The sequence below is a fragment of the Mustela putorius genome, unplaced genomic scaffold (assembly GCF_011764305.1).
Source record: "Mustela putorius furo isolate JIRA1106 unplaced genomic scaffold, ASM1176430v1.1 tig00000695_pilon_pilon_pilon, whole genome shotgun sequence".
In the NCBI taxonomy this organism is placed as follows: Eukaryota; Metazoa; Chordata; class Mammalia; order Carnivora; family Mustelidae; genus Mustela; species Mustela putorius.
This window is the reverse complement of record NW_025421447.1, coordinates 8,684,515-8,706,054: the sequence shown is the minus strand read 5'-3', so window position 1 is coordinate 8,706,054 and position 21,540 is coordinate 8,684,515. Positions and strand designations below refer to the sequence as shown.

The 21,540-nt window shown below is 47.6% G+C and overlaps 1 protein-coding gene across 1 annotated transcript in view; it reads right to left on the bottom strand.

Moving 5' to 3' along the window:
• The window catches only part of GLP2R (glucagon like peptide 2 receptor), a 41,889-nt gene extending 22,144 nt beyond the window's left edge, over window positions 1-19,745 (bottom strand). Inside the window, exons 1-6 of the mRNA XM_013060442.2 lie at window positions 19,421-19,745; window positions 12,599-12,686; window positions 10,574-10,678; window positions 7,004-7,125; window positions 3,312-3,418; window positions 1,303-1,456 (exon numbers count right to left, since the gene is read on the bottom strand). Coding sequence (XP_012915896.1) covers window positions 1,303-1,456; window positions 3,312-3,418; window positions 7,004-7,125; window positions 10,574-10,678; window positions 12,599-12,686; window positions 19,421-19,537 — 693 coding nt within the window. The 5' untranslated portion in view covers window positions 19,538-19,745. The remainder of the gene's footprint in view (window positions 1-1,302; window positions 1,457-3,311; window positions 3,419-7,003; window positions 7,126-10,573; window positions 10,679-12,598; window positions 12,687-19,420) is intronic.
• Between the last annotated feature and the right edge of the window lie 1,795 nt (window positions 19,746-21,540).

The window sequence follows — 21,540 nt, the reverse complement described above, 5'->3', positions numbered from 1 at the left end:
ATAACCCATGAATCAAACAAAGAAGTAATGATAAAAATTAGAACTTATTTCTGAACCAAATGAAAAGAAAGTATTGCACATCAAAATGTGTGGTATGTAGCTAATAACACATCCAGAGCAAAACATATAACCCTACATGACTTAATTAAAAAAGGAAAAAGGCCTATAATCAATTGTCCTATTATGTCAGAGAAAGAGAGCAAACTTTACCTAAAGAAAGGACTTGGCAGGAAAGCATAAAGATAAAAGCAGAAATTAATGAAAGAGACAACATAAAATAAAGAGAATCAAAAATGCCAAAATTTCATTCTAGGGAAAGTCTAGTAAAGCCATAAAACATCTCTCAAGGATGATCAAAAAGGGAGAAAAGAGAGTGAAAGTATAAATAATCAATATCAGGGAAGCAAAAAGCAATACCACCAGAGTTGCAACAGACCCTAAAAAGTTCTTAAGAAACTATGAACAATGGTATGGCAAGAATTTTGAAGAGTTAATTGAAGCACACAAATTCCTAGAAAAACACAAGCCACTAAAGCTGACATAAGAAGAAATAGAAAATCTGAATATGAGTTGAAACTAGTCTATAACTAAAAGCTTTCCAATAAAGAAAATTCTGAGCCCAAATGGCTTCACTGGAGTGATCTGTCAAATGTTTAAGAAAGAAAAATACCCATCTTAAATTCTTCCAGAGAATAGAGAAAGAGATAACAAGTCTGATTTCTCTTAAGAGGTCAGCATACACTTTATCTTTTTTATCATAAGAAAAGAAACTTAACTCACAGGTGCAGATGAGGGAAAGCTAACCAAAACACAGCATCAGCTAAGGAATCCAGCAATATTGGAAAAAGAGTAATATATCAGAACCTAGTTGGATTTATTCCAGAGGGGACTATAATCATTATAAACAAGATAAAAGAAAAAGCATCCCAACAGAAACAGATTTCAATGTGGAAAAGCTTTGCTGCTTTAAAAATAGTAATAATAATAATAATAATAACAATGGCAATAAAGCTGATCTGGTTCAGTTGTTTGGTTCACGGATGAAGAGGTTTCCCACGCAAGGACACACAGCACCCTGTGGTGGACCCTTCCATGATGATTTCCTTTACTTGCCCCACTCTTGGGAGGCTTGGGGGGTTTTTTGGTTTGGTTTTAGAGGTTTGGGTTTAAGTCAGATAATGTTTCTCCAGAAGTCCTTTGACACCCCTCTATCTTCCTCTTCCTCTTCCAAGCTTCACATTCCCTCCCCACGTTCCCAGGACTGATCTACCAGGTGAGAGGCTATGGTAGGGAAGGGCATACCTCCGACACGTAGGACACCCACTCTTTGTCACTGTTGGGCCTCCTGGAGTAAGAGTTGTAGACAATGGCATCCTTCACCAGCACAGCTAGGGCTCTCAGGATGAAAGAAGCAAACAAGTTCATGTGGATGTAGTTGCGTGTGCAGTGGAGTTTTCTGTGCAGGGAGAAAACCAGGTGTCTTCCCTCAGGAAAGAATGGTTCAGACCAACAGATGTGTGCCTGAAACACCTGTGCATCTATCACTAGAGGGCAGGTGTTGATAATGTAGACTCCAGAGCGGTACAGCTGGGTTATGTGATTTTCTCTGGTGCCTTATTTCCCTCATCTGGAAAATGGCGATAACAGTTACACATTGAGTAAAAATTGAGAAACTGAGGCAGAAGGGTTAAATCAGCTCTCGAAAGTCCTAGAGAAGGAAGTGGTGGAGCTGAAACCCAGAAACTCTGAGGCCGAAGCAGCACTCTCCAAGTTTCTACTATCTATCAGTACAAGAGCGCTTACCTCAAGGATTGCAGGGGTACCAGTCACTTGACTGGTGCAAAGTACTCACACAGTACCTACACATTGTACATATCCAGACAATGTCAGCTTTTATCGCCTCCTCCTCACCTACCTGAAGCCTTCTGTAGGTTCTTCTTTTGTACTGGCTGGTGTAAAACTCTGTGTCCTCTGTCTCTCTAGCCAAAAGGGACCTTTTCCATCACTGTGCCCTCCCGGTTCTGCCTGTGCCCCCAGTACAGCACAAATCTGCCTGGTTTTAGAGCTATTGTTACTTTTTAAATTTCTGAACAGTACCCAAGGCAGGTCTTGTGTTTTATTATTTATGCATCTTTCTCCCTAATTGGATTGGGTGCCACTCAAAGGCAGGGACTCGATCTTAATTTCTAGCACGAGACAAAATGGGCATCTGGTCAACCCCTAGGCTTAGCTAAAGTAACTTCTAGTGTTGGACAGCTACTCTCTCCAGGCTTGCTCCTGGGACTTTGGGAAGGTGACTGAAGGAGGTTGTGGACAGCAATGGGTACAGGCTGTGAAATTCGCCCACTGCTCAAGAATTGCTCTCCAGATGGCGCATATGGTCTTGACTTTAATCTAGGAGCCTGAGATTGAGGGTTAGAGGAGCCCAGGTGGGAAGCCATTATGGAGCTAGCATCCTGGTCTCCAGATGCCCATCTAGGTCTCCTGCATCGTTATCCAATGCTCATTCTGCCATGTTATCCTCAGTGATGTTGCTGAAGGAAGGATGAAAGGCAGCCCTTGGAGGGTCCCCTAGGGTCCATAAATATCTCACTTGGGTGATTTCTAAAAACACGATTTAGTAGAGTACACTAAGGCTTTAGATTCTGAGAAATAATATAAGGGAATGAAAATGTTCAGTCTCTAAACTGCCTGCTCGTGAACCTGCCCCCATCACTCACCAGCCACGTGACATTGGACAAGGTACTCGATTTCTCCATATTTCAGTCAACTCACTTATACAATGAGGCTAATGAAAATGCTAATCTCCTAGGATTAGAATTAGCTTCAATTCTGATTAGGAAGACATTTAAATGACTTAATACATGTAATTTGCTCAGGAATGTGCCCAGCACCGAGGAAGGACTCAGATGATTGATAGCTAACTGTAGTCTGGGGGCCCAGCTCTACCACTCACTAATTTGCTTTGGGAAAGTTTCTTAATCTCTTCTGTAAAAATCATGCCTCTGGCAGGGTGGTGTAGACAGGAGGTTGTCCAATCTGGAGGAGGCTAAAGTAGAGGTATGACTCCCCGAGCCCAGTTCCAGGTGTACTCTGTGACCACCAGCAACCCAGATCCTCTCCCTGGACTTCTTAGATCCCTTTCCCCTTCACCTGCAAAATGGAGTTGATGGGCCCGAGACTCTCTCCCATCCCTTCTAGCTCTGATGGGTCATGACATCAGCCAGCCCAGTCTTCTGCACTCTAGAGGGAGCCAACGAACAAATCCCAGGATGGACACCTGAAGACCTGTAAGCAGAGGTTCCACTCACCGGAGAAACAAGAGGAGGGTGAGTGCCAGGAGGAGGGAGACGATGGATAGGGAGTACCCCACGGTGTACAACAGCTGCAAGGTCGACAGCAAGGCATGGTGTTCCGCCTGAGCACAGACAAAGAGCAGATCTGAGCACCAAGCCAGGCAGCTATGATCTCCACCCCCCAGCTCCATGCCCAGGAGGATCATGGCTCTAGGCATGCGCTGTAGCCTTGTGGACACCCAACTAGGGTAGCTAAGACTGCTCTCTGGCCTATCTCAGAGGCCAAAGAGCCTTGATGAACTGAAATGCCCACGGGAGGGTTTCACTTCCATGGTCGGTCCTAGAGTCCAGCCTTGATGCACTAGGATAGACACTACCATGGAAGAATTGTGCTCAGAACAAGAAGGTGCCTTGGAAATAAGGACAGGTGGTGTTTTGTTTGTTTGTTTTTGTTTTGCTTTGGTTTTGTTTTTGTTTTTTTTTCCCCTTCCCTCTGGAAGATGGGGCCAGGTTTTGACCTGGGTGTTCCCTCCTAAAATAACTTGTCAGGAAAGATCCCTTGGGTGAAGCCCCCATAAAACAGTGCGATATTTTCTCTGAGTCCCAGGGCAGCCTGGTGGTGAACAGAGGATAATTTGCTGGAAACTCTGTGTTGTCGTGATTTTTTCGATGGAATCTCACCTTCTCACTCAATCCAGCACGCTACTCACCATCAAGATGACGTTTCTCGCTAAATTTTTGTACAAGAACCCACAGCAAATAAGTATTACGTGCTAAACCATGCCTTAAACTTCTCTCCAGAACCCTCTTATCAGCGTTATTAAAGGAGACCGGTGCACCATAAACGGCACGCATTTAAAGGATAAACCGGGATGAATTCAGACATGAATAGATCTGTGATTTCACCACCACATTCAAGATAGTGAACATTCCCATAACCTCCCCACAGTTTTCCTGTGACCCTTTAAAATACATTTCCTCTCATTCTCTCCCACCATCTTATGCCCAAAGTAAACACTGGTCTGCTTTCTGTCATTAGAGATTAATTTTCACTTTCTTAAATTGTATATAGGTAGAATCCTATGATAGGTTTCCTTCCTTCCTTCCTTCCTTTCTTCCCTCCCTCCTTTTCCTCTTTCTTTCTTTTTTCTTTCCTCCTTCCTTCCTGCCTTCCAAATATACGTATTTGTTTATGTATTTACCTATTTGTTTATTTATCAGAGAGACAGAAAGAACAGAAGTAGGGGGAGGCAGGCAGAAGGAGAAGCAGCCTCCTGCTGAGCAAGGACCCTAACATGTGACTCAACACCAGGACCCTGGGATCATGGCCTGAGCTGAACACAGATGCTTAACCGACTGAGTTACCCAGGCATACTGAGATCTTGGTTTCTCATAATTCATCCACCTAAGAGAATCCAGAACTCCTGGAAGAAATTGCTGATTTGGGCCCAGAACAGGAAAATCATCAGATGAGTGGTCCGAGACCAATGAGAGTATTACAAAAGGACACAGGTGCCAGTCTGGAGGGATTTCATTAGCTAAATTTAGAAAAACAATGATCATCAAAATAATAAGTGAATAAAGCAATTTGTAAGTTCATAGCGATACCCAAAACCAGGGGGAAGCGGAAGGAGTCTTCTTTTCAGAAGAATGCCAGCTAGTAAATACAGAAGAAATGACAGAGGGGAGCCTGGGTGGTTTAGTCGTTAAGCGACTGCCTTGGGCTCAGGTCATGATCCCAGGGTCCTGGGATCGAGCCCAGCATTGGGCTCTCTGCTTAGCAGGAAGACTGCTTCTCCCTCTCCTATTCTCCCTGCTGTGTTCCCTCTCTTGCTGTCTCTGTTAGATAAATAAATAAAATCTTTAAAAAAAAATTTTTTTTAAATGGCAGAGCTCAAATCAACTCAGGTCAGCATCATCGATGAAGGCTGTGATACTGATGAAGAGAACAAGACACACACAGGATTCCAAAGCATCATCTTACCAGTTACTAGCCAGATAGAAAGGGAGAAGGTAGCTATACCATGGAGAGATCTGGTTGTCACTACCGAGACCAAGTGATCACACAGAACATCATTGTAGTGAGACACCTGACATTTTGGTCTCCTGGCGCGAGGCTACACAGTGTACCCAGCACCTACAAGGATGAACTTGGGTCTTACCAAGTCTCCAAACCCAACTTCCAGCTTAAAGACATGCAGAAGGTGAAGGAATGCATCAAATGACAACAAAGTTTTCGGGGTGGGGGTGGGGTCTTCACAAAGCCAGTGTCCTGGGCTGTCATGGGCTGGAATGGGGAAGATTCTAGATTAAAAGATATTAAAGTGATATGAAATGAACCCCAATATATAAACCAGAACTAGACTCTGGTTCAGGGAAGAAAAGTTCTAAAAATGGGATGGAAAAACTGGGGAAACTTGAATATAGATAAAACATTAACTGTTAGGATGTTCATTGGAATTGTGGTACTGTAGTTACGCGGAATAATGCCTTTGCTTAGGAAGGACCTGACGAATATTTAAGAGTGAAATGTCATGATGTCTGCAAATTACAGTCAAATATTCCACAAAGAGGGAGACAAAGCAAGAGTGAAGGGGGAAGTGAGGACTTTAATCCTTGTTAATATGTTTATACAGTATTAATCAGGTTAACACAGTAAAATTTTGCATTTAGATAGTGGGTCTGTGAGTGCTTATTTTATTATTCTGTTAACTTTTCTATGTGTTTGGTTATTTCAAAATAAAATGTTAAAAATAACAGATATATATCAATTGATATCTCTTATGTGCTATGGAAAACTAAATTTTATCATTAAAGTATATATATTAAAATTCCATACACACATACAAATTTACATACAAACATAATCTCCCTAAAGAGAATACTTTATCGTGCATAAGGACCCCCGACTGATGAGAAGGAAGAAATCATGTATCTCGTTTGCCAGCACTCAGAAGAGCAAAGATCTGCTACCGATAGCCTTTTTTTGGGCAAAATGTCAACCTGTTATTAGAAACACAGGCAAACATGGCCAGAAGCTGTTTTTTTATGTTTTTGAGGATTTTGAAGTTGGTTTTTCATGTTTCGGGGATTTGTTGTTTTTGTTTGTTTGTTTTGTTTTGTTTTGAAGTATTTGAATTCTTGGGGAAATGGCCATTGGCAATGCCCCAGGCCTCACCTGTCTAAAGAGAGAAATCCTAACTTCTGGTCTTGGAGAGAGCAGTTTCCAATTCTGGTTTTGCTGTCCCCGCCTGCTTACCTCGGGCACCTGCGTGGCTGAGCCCAGAGGAGGCCGTAGGCATCCCACACCTGCTGGGTCCCTCATGATCCCCTGAGTCCCAGCATCACCCGGGGACCTAGGTACTGGTCTGAGGCCCAGGCCCCACACAGACCCAATGCTCGGAATCTGCAAAACTGTTCCAAGTATTTATTAAGTGTCTATGGTGTGCACACGCTGTTATGCCCCCAGTACTAGGCCAGGGATGAGAACCCGGGCGGCCTGAAGCATCCCTATGTCACTCTTGTTGCAGAAGAAATCCAGCGGCCAAAAGTTGCTTTCATGTGACTGTGGACCTTCTCCAGGGGAGTCTGGGCTAGACCAGCTATGGGGGAAGTCCGTGTGGCCCCCAAAGCCAGCGGGGGTGGGGGACCCTGGTGGAGGGTGGTCAGGGCCCGGGGCCCATCATCACCGGGCCATGTGCACTCACGTTGCTGTTGGAGCTGTGGTTCTTGGAGCATTCGGAGTCATCCTGCCAAATATCTGTGGAGTTTTCCAGCGTCTGCCAAGTGCCCGAAGCCAAGCAGTATCTGTAGGCCCTTCCTGAGTTTTCTGAAAGTAAACATAGCTCTAGGGGAAAGGTCAGAGCACGCAGCCCGTGCCGGAGCACGTGGTAAGGCCCTCGTCCTCACCGCAAAGCTGTGGAAAATCCCAGGGAAAAGGGATTTTCACTTCCCTTTTGGGGAGAAGGGGTACTCATTAGCATCCCTAGTGTTTATTTGGGAAGGAAAGAAAAACATGGAGGCCTCTGAGTTTCATAACAAACCACGGTCCTCTAATGTCTGCTGTGTTTATCCAAAGTCTCTGGAGCTAGAACAGTTCCTGGTGACTCAGAGATGTGGGAGCCCTCAAAGGTGCAGCCCAGCTGGGAGACGTGGACCTGGGGCTTCCCGGCTGCGCACAGAGAGGGGTGTCCTGTCCTGGTGTTCTAGAGGTGGCACCATGAAAAAGAGAAAGAGGTGGACAGAGCCTGCGTGGTCACCTACAGGCTTGGTGGCCTTGAGCTTGGGGCTCTCCCACTCCCCGAGACTTCCAGTGTCTTCTTGAAGAGCTGAGGACCATCACGGTCATGGTGCCAGCCCTGCCCAGAGTGGGGGAGGATTCGATGAGTGTGTGTGTGGGCATGTGTGTGTTTGCAAGTAATCAGCACCTCTGTGTCCGTGAGGAAGGCTGCTGTGACCCAGGCATGTCCATTCCTAGGTCTCACCCCCAAAGGGATTGCCATCCCTCCTCCCCACCGGAAGGCCAGGGACCGGATTTGCAAATGAGCAACGGAAATTGTCCCAATGCCCCTCTGCACAGTGTGGACCAATGATGACTATTTGTTGAGTCTGCAGATCAGAGATCTGCTGATCTGCCCAGCTGAAGTCTCCACCAGGGTTTCTAGCTGCCCTCTCTAACACCATTCCCCAAAGCGAGCACTTCGTCTTCTCCCCCAAACCTGGCTAGTCGCACAATTTCCAGTTCCTGTTGATGGCAGACCCATCGCCCCGCTCCTCAGGCCCCAAACCTGGGAGTCATCCCTGCTTTCTGTCTGTCTCTCCTACCCTTCGTCTGGCCCATCAGTCGATCCTGTCATCTGGACCTTCCAACGTACCCCAAATCTGAGCCCTGCCTTTTGGCTTTCGTCCCCTGCTCCCTGCTTCCTGGAGCCACCTCTCTCTCTCTCTCTCTCACCCGGATTATTGCAAATGCCTCTGACGCTCTTGTCACTCGTGGTTTATGGTTCACACAGCAGCCACACCACAGCATGCCTCGCTCCAGATCTTCCAAAGGCTGTCTGAAGACAAGCCAGAGCCCTTCCCGGCCTCCCACCAAGCCCTGTAAGGTCTGGGCCCCCAGTACTCTCCGACCTAACCTCTTACTGGCTCTCTTCCCCTTCAGGGCAGCCCTCTCCCTTGCTGTTTGTGGGACATGCCAGACGTGAGCAGTGGGGACCCTGAGTCAGCACCCAGATGATGGTGAGCCTGGGTGGGGCCAGGCAGGGTGTAAGCTCAGTTCCTCTCCTCCTGCTTCATCTGACAAGTCTTGACGGTTCCTCTGCCTCTGCCTGCATTCACTCCGTCATGGTGGTCCCTTTCTCTGGATCCCTGCAGTCACTTTCAGTGTCAGCTCTCTGCCCCCCATCCCCGTTCTCCCAGCCAGCGAGCCATCCACATCAGATCCCCAAACCACAAACCGTATGAAGTCCTTCCCAAGCCTCAACCTCTTCCTGGCTCCATGGGATCTCAGCCTCCAGAGGAGAATTAAAACCCTTGGTGTCAAACCCAATTCCTATGCAATCAAGTCCCAGCCTCCTGTAGAGTCAAATATCATCCCACCTCCCTTCCTCCATTGTGTGTCTTCTTCTGGTCTTATCCCGCCAGACCTTTTCTCCTTCTTTTTCTTCTCTAAACCCTTCCAGTGCCTCCACATTTTCTTCTCACTGTACAGATCCCTTTGGATTCTAAGATTTAATGCACAGGACGTTGAGTGGAAGAGTAATTTTCTACCTTCTGCGAATCACACTCCCATTGGGGCACTCTGGAAGCCCAGAACCCATTTTTTTTTTTTTTAAAGCCTTTAACTCAACTCCTCCTAAGTTCAGATTTTGGACCACTTTTTCCCTTCCGGTGGAATGGACCTCCATTTTTTAGCTCTCGGGAAGAATGCACAGGTATAGGAGCTGGGCATGGGTGGTCTGCTCCATGTACCCTTGAGATCCAGGGACATTTAAGTCTTAAAGACCTTCAGCATTCCGAGGGCTGGACTTTGGTCTCCACCTCAGTTCCATTTACAAAGTGCCTGCTGTGTGGCTGACTCCAGGCCTGCCTTTCTTATTCATTCAGTGGGGTCCCAAGAGTAGTTGTTGTTCACCTGACTTTATAGACAAGAAAACAGTTCAGAGGGCTCTAGACACTTGCCCGAAGTCACAGAGCATAAAAGAGAAGAATGGACTCTGGACTCCACGTGCAGTGCTCTCCCCGCCCCACTGGAGCTGGCTCCCACACAGCTGTTTCCTTCAATTATCCAGACTCTCCGGTCCAGCAAACTCTGGTATCTTCCCTTAAACATCACATCTTCAGGCCTCCTGGATCACTTCCAACCGGATTTCACCAGAAGACAGTTCCACAGAACATACCACTAGCCATTCCACCCAGAAATGCACCTCTCTTCCTTGGAAACTCTCTCTTTGCACTAGAGGCCTCAGAAAATCGAAACCAAATTTTAACTGATGACTTACTGAACTGAAATTAAATACAAAATATCACCATCTCTCCTTCTCTGTAACCCATTCCCACTTGGTTTTGTCTGGAACTTTGTAATTGCTTATGTTTTTTGAGAATAGCTTTTTTTTTTTTTCCCCCCCTTATTCTTTGATGGCCTACAGTCGAATGTAAAGGAGTTCTAACCGGTCATTGTTTCTCTACCCCTTCCAGCATAAACCAACCAAGAGGCTGGGAGGCTGGGGCAGATGGGCACGTGATAACCTCCTGGGGGTCCTACATAATAGCCACTTCCTTCAAGCAAGATGGGGGCAAGCTGAGTGGTTAAAGACTCCATCCAAGTCCTATGGGGCTTAAAAGCACCACCCAGTAGCACCACCCTCTAAAGCTATCACAAGGGTAGTTTGGGTACTCTTCTTCTCCATCCAGCAAGTCCCAAGTTGGTTGTGGGTGTGAGCTTCCCAATCTCTCCCCCAGCTCTTTCTCCTCTCCATGACAACCCTCGCTGCAGCAAATTCTGTAGAAGCTGAGCATGGACTCTCCAGTCTTCAAAGAAAAGAGGACTATTGTATTAATGGAGCACCAAATGCAGAAGAATTTCAGGAAGGCAAGACGAGGTGCCCAGAGAAGAAGGAAGGTGTGTTATTGACAGCTTAGGAGACCTGTGGGGAAAGAGGACTTGAGAAAAGCACTCAGTTGCAACGTGCTCTCCCTAATTGCTCCCCGGATGGCCTACCCAGGAGGGACCAGGCTTTAAGAGAACTGCCAGAAAATGGTAAAATAAGACTTACTACCTTCACGCCACCAAGGTAAGTATGAAGGGCAGGGAACGGAGACATTTCCTGGAGAAGAATGAGGCCAGCACACGTATCGATCAAAGGTCCCATTACAAAAGGTCCCTGTGGGGAGAAAAGGTCCTGCATGAGGGCCATGTTGAAGCACCAGGGCCACCGATGGAGGCAAAATCTCCTCCCTGGCACGGGAAGCTGGTGTATCCTATGCAGGAACTAGCATGGGAGTCCCACTCTCCAGATACATCAAGGATGAGGAACAGTGTGGGGAGGAAGGAATGCTTAATGCACCCCCAAGCTCTGTGGCTTTGTCTACTCAACCTGACCTCTGGCAGCGGTCCCGTCAGTTATGTCCATGTGCACGTCATGCTGATGCTGGTTTATTTTACATAGACTGAACTATCACACAAACTCGGGGTCAGGAGGACACTTGGAGGTTTACCCAGTGCCTTCTGTTCTATAACTCACTACAGAATTGTCAAACCTTCATCAGTTAGATGCTGGAACACCCTGACTGTGAAATGCACAATATGACCCATGAGTACAGGGGGGTCCAAAACTGAGATTCTTGGTTGCACATATCCAACACAACCCACAACCTCTGTAGGGTCATATTTCTCTATTTGAAGACCAACTCAACAATCATAATGAGGCATTTGCACCACCTCAAATTCAGGGGACGATTTGCACCCTGGCACTTGGTGAAGAGATGCTGAACACACAGGGCCCTGCCTTATGGACCTCCTGGAATGAAAGGAAGGGGTTTCAGGTTGGATCCCAAATTCCCATATTGCAAGTTCCTCACTCTTGGGAACTAAGCATCGTTCCTGTCTGCTCCCTATTGGGGGTAGCATGCAGGGGCCACTCAGGTTGAACAACCATGTTATTGGCATCAGGATCTCACAGATGCAGATCTGCCAGCTTATGAGCTGGCTCAGGGCATCTTGTCGACCTGGATGCCAAGTGTTAGCACATGGTCTGTGCGAAACAATGTTCACCTGGCCAAGCTTCTCACGGCAGGATTCCAGAAAAAGAGAACATGCCCTACTTTGATATCAGAAAGCAGTATTCCCTAAAGTGAGGGGTGGTTCTCATAACAGGTACCAAGCCCTGATTGCCACCAGACTGGGCTGAAGAAATAGTCAGAGGGAGAGGGGTATGGCTTGAAGGTTGGGACTCTTTGAGTCAGGAAAAAGAAGAGAGCATTTATGGTATCCTGTCCTCCACTGAGCCGCTGAATGAAATCATCTGAAGGCAGCCAGGAGAATAAGAAGAGGCCAGATTTCATCATTCCAAAAAAAAAAAAAAAAAAGGAGGGAGTGAATCTGGACATATCTGAAGAGTCAGTATGCAGGCAGGAGAGGCCATGGACTGATCAAACGATGAACATATTTGCTAGAAGGCTCTAACCCTAGTCTAGACCTGGCTAGGAGAAATGTTGGACCTCCTCCCACCCACCTACCCAACAGAATCCCAGGTTAATCTATGACAGTGGCTCAGATTATGCGATTTGGTGGTGAGTGTGGTGTCACATCTATGTATATACCGTCCCATGTACTCTTTTACGATGAGAGGCAGGGATCTCTCCTCCCTTCCCTTGAACCTGGGTAGGCTTTGGTAACCACCTGGTACAACTGAACATGGGAGAAATAGCTTCTGAAGTTGGGTCATAAAAGGCAAGATGGCTTCTGGTCATGCTTGGGAAGCCTCACCACCATGCTGGGAGGAAACTTGTCTGTATGGACAGGCCACTGAGAGTGTTCTGGCCAATGGACTCATGGCTGGGAGCCACAATCAGCCATCTGTTTTCAGTGAAAACAAGCCTTCTGATGATTCCAGCCCCCAAACACCGAGCCTTCCAACTAAATGCCAGACACCGTAGGGCAAAAACAAGTCATCCCCACTGTGCCTGGTCTGAATTCCTCACCCACAGAAACTGGGATGATGATGATGATGATGACTGCATTAAGCTACTGAGCTTTGGCGCTATTTGTTACACAGCCACAGATAACTCATACACCTGCTTACCAGAAGGTTCCTTGAGCAGGTCTCTCAGACACTTTTCTTTGTATTGAGCCCACTTGCGAGTTGTTTCCTCAAGGAGGGATCCTGTAACCTGGGCAGAAGAAAACCATGGTGACTCCCAGTTTACTTCAGAGGTGGCCTTGCGACCGTTCCAACACAAACTTCAAAACTTTCCACTGAAGTGGCCATAAATGGCCTGAATCAAGAAATAAGACTTCTTTGGCATCTTATATTCTATCTTAAAGGTGCACACAAATCTTATGTTAACTCCATAATCCAATCATATTGGTTTTAGTACAGATATGAAAGACTCTCTTAAAAAGATTTTATTCATTTGACACACACACACAGAGAGAGAGAGAACAAGTAGGCAGAGCAGCAGAGGAAGAGGGAGAGGGAGAAGCAGACTTCCCATTGAGCAGGGAGCCTGATGCAGGACTCAATCCCAGGACCCCAGGAACGTGACCTGAGCTGAAGGCAGAAGCTGAACTGACTGAGCCATCCAGGCACTCCTGAAAGAATTTTACCCCCCGCCAAAATCTTCAAGTGAGGTTGATATTTTAAGAGGAGGCAATATGATCTTCCTGGATGTCACACACAATGAGATTAACAGTTGCATGCTGCTAAGATTATGTGAATCTCAAGAAGAAAAGTTCCAGTGGGAAGAGCTCCATAGTGTGTCAGGGGAAGGCTGGGAGAATTGTGGGTACCTGTGCCATCCCACCTGGCTGACTGAGGGTCCAGAGTCAAAGACTGGGTAGAGAGATACTCTGCTACCATACTGAGCCCTTGGGTTTTTTCCCCTCTCTGTCATTAACCAATCCCTCCCACAGAACCTTAAAAATACAATATGCATGTTTGGGCTTTCCAGATAATTGAGTTGTCCAACAACATCTAATTGTGTATCTGTACCACTCGTTTTGTTTCCTTTTTAACACAACAGGGGGCTTAAAGGGGTTTTCTCTTCTTCAATTGACTCCGCTTTATTGAACACCTGTTAAGTGCCAGGCTTTGCATTAGGGAGGAACTAAAGGGGATGAGGTGATGGAGAAAACAGAGCTTCTGCCCTAAAGGACTTAGAATCTGCTAAAGATAAAATAACTGTATAATTGGCTGACAATCAAAGTCAAGTGATGTTCATACCCTATTGTTCTCTGATCCTGAAGAGTTTCATCCCCTAGTGGCTTGGTGTTGGCAGAATCAGCCACAAACCAGAATCTGGGAGTTGTCCTTGGCTCCTTCCTCCACATCATCCAACCAGGCACTAGATTCTGTCCTATACCTCTCTCCTCTCTCCTGTCTAACCCTGCTTCCCATTTCCTCTGCCTCTGGCCTGGTCTACACTGCTCCAGAGAGAGAGGTCCACAGGGCTGTCCTGCCTAAAGTCTTCCCCTCATGGCCTGTCAAGTTGAGATGACATCTCAGTCACCCCAGGGCCAAACCTCTTGACCCTAAGTCTTGTTCCTCTGTGACTCCATCTTTGCCTTTCCCACTGGCCCTCCCTTTTACCCTCATCTTCATCTTCTCGCCCCCGAAGGCTCAACTCCAGCCTAATGACCCCCCCCCCCCCAGTCACACTTGACCACCTCTGTCACTGAAGTCTTGAGCCAGGAACCCTTCTTCCCAGTGCCCTGTGACTCCACACATGATTAAGTCCTATGTCCCATCATGTTGTACTATCATTGGTGGTTCATTCGTCCAACTCCTTCACTACCCCATACATTCCTTGAGGGCCAAGACATGACTTTCATCTCTGAATACAAGTCCCTAGCACTAGTCAGGAGTTACTGTCCTCAATTTCCAGCTAAAGAAACAAAGGCACAGGCATGGGGTGGAGCTGAAGGTGGGGAATGAGCATGGGAGGGGCTAGATATGTGATCTGGGATAAGGTCACCCAGTTCAGTTGGCTTTGAGACTTTGTGTCCTCTCACAAGGAGGTAAAAAACTCAAATACTTTCTTGGGCCAGGTAGACAGTCTGAAAGAATGAGGTAAGACACAGGTAGCAACAGGTGAAACAAGAGGGAGTGGAGAAGCCCAGTGTTAACTAGGGAGATGATCCATCAAAAGACACACACACACACACACACACACACACACACACCATCGATGAGCCCTGTGGATGTCAAGCTTCCATGTTCTGAGTCACTAGTATAGTCTATCCCCTCCCTCCTCTGCCCAGCATGGCCTACCCCCGCCATACTACATAAGGCACAATGACACCTGTGAATAATTCCTTTGCATCCCTTCCAGAGAACCACACAGACAACTTTTTGAAGATCTGGTAGAGTCATAGGTAGACCAGAGATTACCAAATGTTCTCAGGTCATGGCGCCCTTGGTGACTTGCCATTTTTCCATAGTCCCCCTGAGCCAAAACAAAGACCTGAAGTCCGATTTTTTGAGTAGGTAAGGCCAAAGGACGTCAGTATTCGCAACCTAACAATGCCTACTGGAGATTGCACAACTTCCCAAACTTGGGGATCCGATAGGACACCACCTTGATCCACATGGATGTTTGTGCAGTACTTGCTTTTCAGTACAGCAATTGCAACAAACAAACGATCAAACAAAAAACCAGCTTTGCAGAGATACAACATCAGCAAAGGGAATGGGGCACGATCTAATGCTAAAACCAGGAACTACCTTGAGCTAGTAATTCCCAGGTTCTGGCAGATGTCATGGGTCGCTTTGCTTCCCTTGAAAAATTAAAATATCAGGGCACCTGGGTGGCTCAGTGGGGTAAGCCTTTGCCTTCGGCTCAGGCCATGATCTCAGGGTCCTGAAATTGAGCCCCGCATCAGACTCTTTGCTCAGCAGGAAGCCTGCTTCCCCCTCTCCCTTTGCTTGCCCCTCTGCCTGCTTGTGATCTCAAATAAATTTAAAAAAAAAAAAAAAAAAACTTAAAATACCTTACAGCACCCCTGTGAGCTCACAGTGGTGCCTTTTGAGGCACATTAGCACAACCATCTGGAAACCATGGGATTAGCCAATAAGTAATAACAATGATGATAATGATGAGGAAATAATTGGCATTTACCCTTAGGCTTCAGTTTCCAATAAACTTTCAATCTCCCACAATACCTTCTGTCTCTGAGTTACAGCACAAGAGTCACAAAGGGAGTTTATTAACACACTGTTTAGGAAATTCAGCTTCCCGACGGGACTATAACTGGATTCGTATTATTTTTCACACGTTTGGCAAAGAAGCTGAGAACCAAATCATCAGCTTCCAGAATCCTCCAAGCCGCCAAAGTTAGACACTTTCTTGGATAGAGAGCTACTTATATTGTCAGGGACATCACTGGAACTGGCCAAGGAAGAGACAATAAAATCAGTCATGCATGTGAGCTGTGTCCCTGGACTTACTCTGCCCTCTTCCCCTGCCCTTGCCATGACTGATGGCCATGGTCAGAAGAAGGGGAAGGAGAAGGAACCCTACAAAGCACCAAATTTGTTCAGTTCAGGGGAGCTGGACAGACTGTCTTCCCAGTTACTTGTTCCAAAGACATGAAAAACACAAGATAAGACGATTACATCCAGATCCAAACAAGGTAAGGAGGCAAAGAAATAGCACGAACAGATGTTTTTTCTTTTTTGTTTTTTTAAGATTTATTTATTTATTTATTTATTTGACAGAGAGAGATCACAAGTAGGCAGAGAGGCAGGCAGAGAGAGAGGAAGGGAAGCAGGCTCCCTGCTGAGCAGAGAGCCTGATGTGGGGCTTCATCCCAGGACCCTGGGATCATGACCTGAGCCGAAGGCAGAGGCTTAACCCACTGAGCCACCCAGGTACACCCAGATGTTTTCTAACTGGGAAAAAAATCAACTTGATCTTGATTCCTCTTTCCCTTGAGTGGGCAGCCAGCATCAATGCCCACCTTGGCTGAGAAAGCAATCAAGGGAAAGGGAAAAAAGACCTTCTGTGAATTGCTCTCAATCCATTTTACTGTATTCTTTGTTCAAGAAGGCATACGCCTCTCTGTAAATCAAACACAAAATTGCAGGAGAGCCCCAAAAGGGGAGAAGGTGGAATCCTAATCTTAGTATCAGAAATGACCGTCTCCTTCCAGCCTCTTCTATCTGGGCACATGCTTCCATTTATTTTTTTTTTCTTTCCCTTTTTATTTTAACTGAAAAAGGAAATCATCTAGTTTCATGCTTCTACCAGAAGGTGCATTGTGAATATACATCCATTTCAAGAGCCATACTTCTAAAACATCATTTTAACAGCTACGTGATGTTCGGTAAGGGAATAGGATATGATTCAGTTTTCAAATCCTCCAGCATTGAACACTTACATGGGCCAAGACACTTGCTAATATAAATTCTGCTGTACTGGAAATATTCACAATTAAACATTCGAGCACATCTTTATTTTCTTAGGAGAAATTCTTTCAACTGGAATTTCTGGGTCATTGAATATACACATTTTTAAAGGGTTTTGATAATGGACTGACAACCTATCCTCGCCGAGTTGTTGTTTTTTTTTTAATTTAAAAATATGCACCTTTTTACGCTCCCCTCGGCAATGTAGGAAAGAGCCACAAATTCACTTCTTAATGAGCCTGAGAGAGAGAGTTTATGTTTTTCAAAGCCAAAGCAACTGTTAATTAACTTAAATGAGTCCAGCGAGGGGGTGGGTGGGTGGACTGCTTGAATTTAGAAACTAAACTATCCCTGAGAATTTCTCATTAAGTGAATTTTTAGGAAGACTTCCTGCCAGAAAACACACCACGGTCATTTATATTCCATGCAGGGAACGCGTCTGTGAACAAAATCCATCACGAATGTCTAGCAAAGCCTTGTAATGTAAACATCTGGGGGAAAACTATGGGATTTAAGACCAAGACCCGAGAAGGGGGGGGCAGGGGTCATCAGGGTTAGGGAGGACAGACGGGGTGGCAGGTGGGGGAGGGGGCACTGCTCACAGGGACATTATTGATTAGGAACATGCTAGATGAAAGGGAAAAGGTGTGGCGTTGTCAGCGTCCTACACCAGCCTGAAGCACTGAAGATTTTGCGGGTGTAACATACATATAGTCATATGTCCACAGCTGCCGCGGCATGCTGGGGAAGAGAGAACCCAGGGCTTGCCTCTGGGCAGAGGAAGTGGCTGAACTCACAAGTCAGAGGATGGCAGGTGACAGTCATCTAACAGGGCTTGGCACCCAGTGGGCAATGCACGAGCACCAGTGCACGATCGTGTGCAAAAGGGGAAGGAAACTAGACAGCTAGCTGGAGGGGTGCACTCGGTTGGAATATGAGCTCTCTGAGTTCTGTATGGACTGTCCCAGGAAGGGTCCTGCCCCTATCGGGCTGGTGGTTCGTCCAGACACTGCTACCACCACAGGGATTCCATGAAACCACCTATCGGGCTCACATCCTCGGTCTGTGAGGGCTTGAAGGCAGCCTCTGGGAGAGATCGGACACAGAGAACTTGGCAGGTGTTGTCTGCCTGTCTGGTTCCAGGTTAGCACCAAAGAAAACCTGATGAGGTGAATATTTACAGCATCACGGCACCACGGCTCTCCCTAGATGGGGGCAGGAGGGATTTGGAATCCCAATGTCTACACACACACAGACGAACTCCACCCATGGACCAAAGGAGAAAGAGAACCCTTCCTCAAGCCACTTTCATTTCTCAGGTGAATGGGACTGGGGTTCCTTCATGTTAGGGTCCAGCATGAAAAAGGAACCTCCAATGGGAAAGGGGGCAAAAGTCTAGTCTCCCTGGATAAGATTAAAACAAGCTGAAAGTGCCTGGGTGGCTTGGTTGGTAAAGTGTCTGCCTTTGGCGCAGGTGGTGATCTCAGGGTCCTGGGATTGAGTCCTGAGTTGGGCTCCCTGCTCAGTGGAGAGTCTGCTTCTTCCCTCTGCCTCCCCTTGCTTGAGCTTGCTGTCTCTCAAATAAACAAATAAATAAAACCTTTAATGAAAAAAAAAAAAAGAATAAAACAAGCTTCCAGAATGCCCACCATGTAGGTTGGGTCACACACATTGTAGGACACAACCTTGAAGCCCTCAAACATCACACCCTAGGGTTACTGTAGCCAACACGGAAAAGTGTTTTCATCTGTAAGTGGATTAAAAGGAGGGACTCCCTTGAGGAGCACGAAACGAGTTAATACAAGGGACACACCTGACACTTGCCGATAGCACGATACTCTTTAAGTCTGATCCTATGTTTGTTAGGGGCAAAAAAAAGCATAGGTAAAAAAATAGCAGAAAAAGTTCTGGGAGTTTAAGCCCCCAAAGGCGAACGAGGGTGATTACTGGGCAGTGGGAATACAGTGATTCGTAGTTGGTATTTACACTTCTTTGAAGTTTATACGTTCACTTTTTAAAACCATGGCCATCCTATATTTTTATACTAAGAAGAAAGGAAGGAAAGAAAAGGAAAAATGCAAGAAAAGAAAACCCCCTCACAGTCCATCAACCTTTAAATACTCGGGTCTGAGAAAATTGTAAAAGCAGACAGGAGGCTATCTGGGACCAGTTTAAATGCTATGCACAGAGTTCATGATGACCCTGGAAAATGCTTACAAAATAATGTAAAGGGGAAAGCCAGGATACAGAACACTTTCTGCGTCATAATTTCAGCTGCTCAGAAACACGCATAGAAAAAGGATTTGCAGGAAATATGCCAAAATAGTAACAGCGATGACCTCCGAATATTAGGCTTATGGTTAATCATTGCCGCCTCAATACTGTTTTATATTTCCCAAATTGCCCGCGACAGCCCAAAACTGCTTCTGGGATCCGAAAAGATGCAGAACTGACCCTAATAGCAGACACCATGACAATCCAAATCATAAACCCTCTTACTTGCTTGATGGAGACCAGGACCAGCAGAGCGAGCATGGGCCTCGCAGGGGCCGGGGGAGAGCGCTTCCTGGAGGGAGGGGGAGGCCTGGCCCCCCGGGCAGTAGCAGGGGTGTCCATGGGCAGCAAGTGGACTCGGGCTGGGGGATCCCGCTTTCCTTCTCCCGGGCGCTGCCTCGCCCGGCGCCGGCCTCACCTTCCTCCCCCTGCGAATTCACAGGCGCGGGCGCGTTTCTCGAACAGTCCAAGATGGACCACAGGCGGCGGCCTCCTGCATTCCTCCAGGCACCGCGCGAGGAAATGTTTGCACAAACCCTCTCCACGCCGCGCGGAGAGCATCTGGACGGGCTAGAGCCACCTACCGATGATTCTTCCGGGTTTCCCATCGGCGGTGGCTCATCCCCCGCCCCAACACCCCACCCCACCCCCACCCCAAAGGCAGGGAGATTTTTCCCAGACCTTGCCCCAAGTCAGCTGCGCTCCAGGGACTTCCTCAGCAGAGGCCCGCCCCGGAGGAAAAGCCAGGGCCTGGGTGTCCGGGGGTTCTGCTCCTAAAACCCAGCTCAGGGCACGAGGCCCGCGGGCCAGAGCCTCGGGTTCCAACCCCTGAGCTGCCAGCCAGCTCTGCGGTGGGCGTCTTGGAGAGGGAGGCACGTTTCTTACCCAGACCCCCAAGGGCAGGGTCTCCTTCGGGGGAGGGGTGCTGTCTATGCAAACACTTGGAGGGAGAAAGCGGCTTGGACTCAGGATCGTGTCTACCCAAGAGCCCGGGACGTGCGGGAATGCCAGACAGCCCTCGGGATTGCCCCATTGCGCCCCGGCCCACCTGGCAGAGGCTTGCCCCAAATGCACCCCGCCCCTCGCCCCATGATTTGTGCAGACTCAGCAAGTGCGCATGTGCAGAACCTTTCAGCCCCAGACCACCTGCTTCACGCATCCTCACGACAAGCAGGTGCGGGGCGTGACGACTGCTCCACCCAACGGCTGGGGCAGTGAGGCGCGGAGAGGTTAGGTTGCCGGCCCAGGGCCACACAGCCGTGAACGGCAAGGCCGGGAGACCCAGCATCCCCCGACACGGCTACCTGGTCAGGTGCTGATCTTCCCTTAACTCTCCCGGGACCGTCCTCTTCCCAAGCGAGCTCCTCGCGGGGCCTCAGCTCGGCCCTTCTCGCCCGACCTCTCCCTGCGCAAGCTTCCCAGCCTCCAGACCGGGGACCTGGACCCGGGAGGAAGCCATCCTGCCTGGCTGAGACGCAGGTGGGCTAGAGACAAGAAGATCCTGTTTTCATTTAGGCTAGTTTTTTCTCTCCATTCCAGTCGGACGGAGGAGCTCCTCTTGGCTGACTTGTCTGAGTGAATGAATTCCGGACGGTTGGTGAAAAACAAGTAAGGATCACTTCCTAGAAGCACTTGGCAATCTTAAGATCCCGCCCGGCCACGTGGCAAGATTTTAAAACTTAGTGGACAAATGCTCCTAGTGAACAAAGACCCCCCAAATGGACAGGGACAATAGTACAACCTCTGGAATCAGCATGGTCGTCTCCGGGACAGCAGGACAGAGAGTGCCTGACAATGCTCCGATTCTTTTCCTTTCGGCCAGAAAGCCATTCTGGAACCTCACGATAATGACTGTGTCTTCCACGCTGCACACTGGCAAAGGAAATGCCTGCCCGGTAAGAATATTCTAGCTAATCTCTTTGAACGCATTCTCAAAAACGTTCTTTTTCTGAAGGGAGAGGGGTTGGGGCTGCGCAGGACCTCCCTGCTGTTGGACAGATGCCATCTAGTGATGAGATGTGATAAATCCTCTTCCCACGAGACAGGTGGCCAAGCCCACAAACCAGGGCTCGCAGGACATGGCCCTCTGCCTGCGCCAACAGGAGGTAGAGAGTCAGAGGGACTCACGTGGCACCACCTTTCTCTCCTACCTGCCCAGTCTGCAGGTGTATCTGGGGGATCCTCAGCTCAGCTGCAATCTAGGACCTGTGTTTCAGACGCCACATGGCCTTTTCCGTGACAGTCCTGCACTCCGTGACATTCTTGCATCAATGTCCTCTGCCCGAGAAGTGACTGTCCCCCACTTCCAGAGGGCTCCCTTGGTGAGGGCAGGAATGAGAGTGCCA